Source organism: Phalacrocorax carbo, chromosome 10, assembly GCF_963921805.1.
Source record: "Phalacrocorax carbo chromosome 10, bPhaCar2.1, whole genome shotgun sequence".
Lineage (NCBI taxonomy): Eukaryota > Metazoa > Chordata > Aves > Suliformes > Phalacrocoracidae > Phalacrocorax > Phalacrocorax carbo.
In genome coordinates, this window is record NC_087522.1 from 22,830,499 (window position 1) to 22,836,263 (window position 5,765).

Here is a 5,765-nt window from a genome sequence, read left to right on the forward strand (position 1 = left end):
GTCAAGACAGTGACACAGAATAATCTGGACTGATATGTTCCTTCTCCATTCTTGCAGTTTCTTTGCCTTCCCCTTCTGAATCTGTTTCACTGGAATTACAAAAGCAGCCCTGTGGCTTTTGGCCCCATTTGCAAGCTCAAAGTGACTGCTTTCTTGTTTTACCTAAAGTAATGCAGAAAAGAAGATAAGTTACCATGGCTGGTGTGGTTATGCCTGGTTCTGTCTGAAACTTAACATCTTCCCAGAGAAAGGTTCAAGCCTTAGAATATTCGTGTTAGCTGCTGGAGTTTAAGAAAATCCAGGTCTCTGATCTTTTTTGAGTTTTGATTCTTTTTATTAATTTTATTAATTCTATTCATTCATCCAGCCTCTGGATCAGATTGCAAAGTACATCTCAGGGCAAGGAATTCCATTTCCCAAAATTGAGATAAGTGAGGAAGACAGGGAAAACTTGAAGGAGTGCTATGTGTTTGAAGATGCTGACAGTCCACAAGCTCCAACAGTGCTTTTCTTCCCCCTGGTAAATGACACCTTCAAGAAATACAAAGCTCCTGGTGAGTCATCTGTGGCTAGCAATTTTAATAAAAAGTCACTTGCCTAGTGTGTCCTCCATTTCCTATCTAATTTCTATCATCTCTGACCTTCTTTCCAATGCTGGCCTTATCAGTCTCATCACTGTGAAAAATAATTGGTCTGTGTCAGTATGTCTGAACTGTGAGAATTCCAGAAGGTTTCCTAATACAGCTGAGATGAAAATAAGCATTTACTCCACAGGACTTACTAGAGAGAGTATGAAGGTAAAACACCCAAAATATGTACAGTGAGGGTGGTAGGTCCTCAACACAAGCTGTTTTACCCTACGGACGTGGACGTGTTATGCACCACTGTTTGCAAACAAAGATGGAGGTAAAAACCTTCTGGAGGCTTTGGTGGTAGCCCATTCATCTGGGTTTTGTTCACTTATTTAAAAGTAATGTCCCAGATTGAGGACTGAGTGGACAGAAATCTTTATTTTTAGTATGGACTGTGTCCTCTGTCTGAGTACCATCATTTCTCCTGTACTTTCAGTGAGAGGGTTGTTACTTGACCCAGTACAAGAGTATCTTTTTCTTTTTTTTTTCCCCTTTTGCTTGCACTTTTCTAGTGTGGGTAACAAAGACCTTGTGTTGTCCAAGACGAAGTCTACAAGCACTGCTGTTGATAAGCAATGTTGTTCTCATTCCCAGCTCTTTGGGTTACGTAATTTTTGGACAGAGGCTTGGTCCAGAGGGTGAAGAATACGGTGCTACTAGACATATCTCTGGCAAATCATATCTTTTCCTCCAATTCTCCCTTTTCTACCTATAATTACTTAAATGATATGAGCCACATACTGCAATAAAACCTTATTGGTGCATCTCCTTGTGCTTTGTCCCCCAGGTGTGGAAAGGAGTCCCGAAGAGATGGCTGAAGGCAAAGTTGATGTCTCCAGCATCCTCTCCCCATTTACAACAAGGGAGGTGTGTTTCAGTGAAGAGAATTTTGACAAACTGGTGAAACTGACTGATTACAACGTCCTGAATAATGAGGAGTTGATTATTCGGGCCTTGCGCTTGGCAGTGGCACGGAGGAAGAAGCGGAATTATTAGCCACCACTCACTAGCTTCAACCTTCCATGTGATATTTCTTGGTAGTCTATTATCTGGTGAGAGATGATGTTTGATGCTTGCCAGTGATATTCGCAGTAGAAATCGCATCATCCTGACGACGTGCTGGACTCCAACTCATCCTATTTACATGATTGTCCAGACGAACAGATTGGAATTTACTGGTGGTTTAATCCAAAACAAACTTCAAAGCAGCAAATTTTTGTTTAGTTTTGTTACCTTGTTACCTAACCGATCGATATATATATTCTGTATAAATTAATAGTGTTTTGTAAGATAATAATGAAATATGTAGCACATTAAAATGTGAATCAAACCAGTATTTATATGTTTTTTTTCTGTCTGGCGGAACAGCAATCTTTTGAACTGGAATTTCCCTGGTAAGTAGCTAATCCATCGTGTTGGTCTTGCTTATTTTAATTATTGAAGGTTGTCATCTCTGATTTGATCGTCTGTCCACTATGAGGTTTTTATTTAACTGGTTTTCTTCACTAGTCTTTAAAAATAAGTTTCTTAAGTTACTATCAGTGTTAAAAAACCTATACAGTTTTCACCATCAGTAAAAAGTACCCTTGAATTAGGTCATCTTTGTTTCAGGTGGTCAAACGAGTCCTCTAGGCTCCTATTCACAGAACCACCTGTCTTCAGCCTAAGCAGTAGTCATGTTGCCCAACTTTCCTTTAATTTTCTCTTGGAGTTGCTGCTGGCTTCCTGTCTCACTCATCTTCACCTGCCTTGACTGTTCCTGAAAGGTGGCCTTGCAGTTTCTCCGAGTGTTTCATAAGATGGGAAGTGGCTGCAAGAGGGCCTTCTGAGATCCCTTCCAGAGTTATTTTTTGCAACTGTTCAATACTTTTCTGCAAATGGTCTTTTGTGGGGATGGTACTGAGAAAGAGGTTCCTCATCACCAAAAATCCTGGAGGTCTTCTGGGGGAAGGTAGCTGCCACAGGCTCTCTTCATGCAGCTCTGCAACAGGAGGATCACAAGCACAGTCATTCACAATAACAGCTCTGCACTGTGGAGCTGTGACACAGGAAGAGACTGGTCACAGCAGCTCGGAAAATATTTGGGATTATCTTTCTTTGGATGGTAAAAGGCTCCTACTGTTGCAATGAACTTCTAACTGAGTCACCAGGGCAGAATTCGTGCTGAGATCAGGAGAATCTTGATTACACTCAGAAGTGGGTGTAATTTTTATGGAACGAAGTTCTAGGAAAAGGATGGGAGAAAAAGATTCTCTCCTATGGAAAAATCAGCCGATGGTGCATCTTGGAGCAATTAGGGTGGTGGAAGAGGAGGAGTGTGCCATGTTTTTCACCTATAAGCATGTTCATTGTGTTCGTGCACCTGAAACACTTGAAAGGGCACGGTGTAGTCCTTTTTTCAGGTACAGTATTGTGTGTTCGAATCTAGATTATTAACCTTCCACATGCGAGGCAGCTGCAGTTGTGGTTTGGCTCCAGAACACTAGACTATCAGCTCATGGGACCCCCCTGGGTCCTTTCCAGAGATATCTTTGGTTTCTAAGACCTTTTTGCTGCAAGTGAAACTGCAGGATGGGAGATATTTCAGTCTGTTTTACAGGGGAAGTTTACTCAACAACAGGATGAAAAAAGATAAGTGCGTGACACAGCTTGAGTCTGATTAATGCTGCTTTTCATCAGGTTTAATTAGCCCATCTTCTAACCATGACTAACTACCGTGCTGACATAGGTGTGCTGCATCCCAAGTCAGCCTTGGGGTATCTCTGCATTGTGTCCTGCTGGCTGATACAAAACGCCTTTCCCTCTCTGAGGGAGTTCCTCCTACTCTCAGATAATGCTGCATCTCTTTCCTTCAGTTTCCCCAATATCTCACTATCTTCTTTTTGAAACAGGGTGCCAATAGTGTGTGTGGTTTGTTTTTTTTTTTTAAAAAAAATTCCCAAATCATTGATAAAAACATGCAATAGCCTTGTAACTAAGGTGTTTGCAATCTCTCTAGGAATATTTTCCTTTGGGGTTACCTTCCTTTGACTATTGTTTTTTGTGACCTAAATAGTTGTCCATCATTAATGTATTTAAAGTTTGTTGCAGCTAGTTCTTAAGTTAGAGTCTCTTAAAATGCCAGATTCAATTTATCAATCAGTTCTCAATCCACTACAAAGTGAAATTATATTATTATTATCCAACCCAGGCTAAGGAAGTGTGGGTTGGATGAGTGGACAGTGTGAGGGATAGAGAACTGGCTCAACAACAGAACTCAGAGGGTCGTGATCAATGGAGCAGAGTCTGTCTGGAGGCCTGTCACTAGTGGTGTTCCCCAGGGGTCTGTGCTGGGTCCGGTCCTGTTCAATATAGTCATCAATGACCTGGACAAAGGGATAGAGCGTAACCTCAGCAAGTTCACTGGTGATACCAAGCTGGGAGGAGCGGCTGATACACCAGAAGGCCCTGCTGCCATCCAGCAGGACCTGGGCAGGCTGGAGAGCTGGGCCCAGGGGAACCTGATGGGATTCAACAAGAGCAAGCGCAAGGTCCTGCCCCTGGGGGGGAACTAGGTTAGAGGCTGAACTACTGGAAAGCGGCTCTGCTGAGAAGGGCCTGGGAGTGCTGGTGGACAAGCAGCTGACCGTGAGCCAACCCTGTGCCCTTGTGGCCAAGGCAGCCAACGGTATCCTGGGGTGCATTAAAAGGAGTGTACACTTTTGGGCCCCCCCCAGTTTAAGATGGAACTCCTTGAGCAAGTCCAGCGGAGAGCTACGGAGATGATCAGGGGACTGGAGCATCTGCCGTATGAGGAAAAGCTGAGAGGCTTGGGTTTGTTTAGCCTGGAGAAGAGAAGACTGAGGGGGGACTTCATAAATACCTATAAATATCTAAAGGGTGGGTGTCAGGATGATGGGACTAGGCTCTTTTCAGTGGTGCCCAATGACGGGACAAGGGGCAATGGGCACAAGCTGGAACATAGGAAGTTCCACCTCAAGATGAGAAAGCACTTCTTTACTGTGAGGGTGCCAGAGCAGTGGCACAGGCTGCCCAGAGAGGCTGTGGAGTCTCCTTCCCTGGAGACATATAAAACCTACCTGGGTGTGTTCCTGTGCCCCCTGCTCTGGGTGTCCCTGCTCAAGCAGGGGGGTTGGACAAGATGATCGCCAAAGGTCCCTTCCAACTCCTACCATTCTGTGATTTTTAATTTTATTTATCTGTTAAATTTCATAATCGCAAGGATGATTTTTTTTTTTTTTACAATCCTATTTTTTATTTCTTGTGCACTCACTTTGTGTACTCCCCCACTGAGACAGGGACATCCTCACTGGACGTGCAGTGCCCTGTGAAGCCTTATAAGTGTGAGGAATTAATTTCACCCTTGTAAATGTATCCTTTTAGAGATCATTCACTGAAGCACCTTAATTCAGATGTACAAAGTAACAAAATTTTTGAGACGGTGAACTTTGGGAATTGTCTCATGCAATAGTTGTCACTGCAATATCTGTTTGGCTGAAAGACACCTTACTGCTGGAGGTAAGCAAAATGGAAGCTGAGATGGGGATAAAAATTCTTTTGGATGTGTCTTTAAGCAAAGACCCACCTACTCCCTATAGGCAATAAAAAGCTACAAAAAACCCTTTTGTACACGCGTCGGTTTGTTCAGATGTCCGCGGCCAAAGAAGTCCTCGCTGCCGGCTCCTGGGCAGTCAGACGGGCCCTGGCTCCATCAGGGGCCTCCGCACAAGAGGCTGCAGCTTGACTGCCCTGCAGCGTGCAAAAGCACTGCGGCCTCCTCAAGAAGGAATGGGGATGCTTGAAAGTATAACAGCGCCCATAACTGTGAGGGGAAGGTCCCTTTTGGGTCTCAATGTCCCTCTAACTACAGCTGCAAAGACCATCCTTCTGCAGTGCCGGTATCTGCGTCTGGCACAGGCGTGCAGCGCACGCTCACCTCCCGGGGCAGCGAGGAGGAGGAGGAGGAGTTGGGGATTGCTCAAGTGGTGGTGGCAGGGTGAGGCAGCACTGAGTCAGGCGCTAACACACCTGTCTCTTCCCAGCAGCTTAAAGCAAGAGAAGCTGCCTGGCCGAGGCTCCTCTACGCATCGGCTGCCACGTTTTGCACCAGGCTTGGGTGTGGAAAAGACCAAA

General features: G+C 44.5%; 1 protein-coding gene across 1 annotated transcript in view; it reads left to right on the forward strand.

Annotated features, from left to right (window-relative positions):
- LOC104042382 (cytosolic phospholipase A2 epsilon) overlaps positions 1–1,637 on the forward strand; it is a 33,335-nt gene extending 31,698 nt beyond the window's left edge. Inside the window, exons 20-21 of the mRNA XM_064462467.1 lie at positions 368–554; positions 1,420–1,637. Of these exons, the coding sequence (XP_064318537.1) occupies positions 368–554; positions 1,420–1,628 (396 nt within the window). The 3' untranslated portion in view covers positions 1,629–1,637. The remainder of the gene's footprint in view (positions 1–367; positions 555–1,419) is intronic.
- The last annotated feature ends 4,128 nt before the right edge of the window (positions 1,638–5,765 follow it).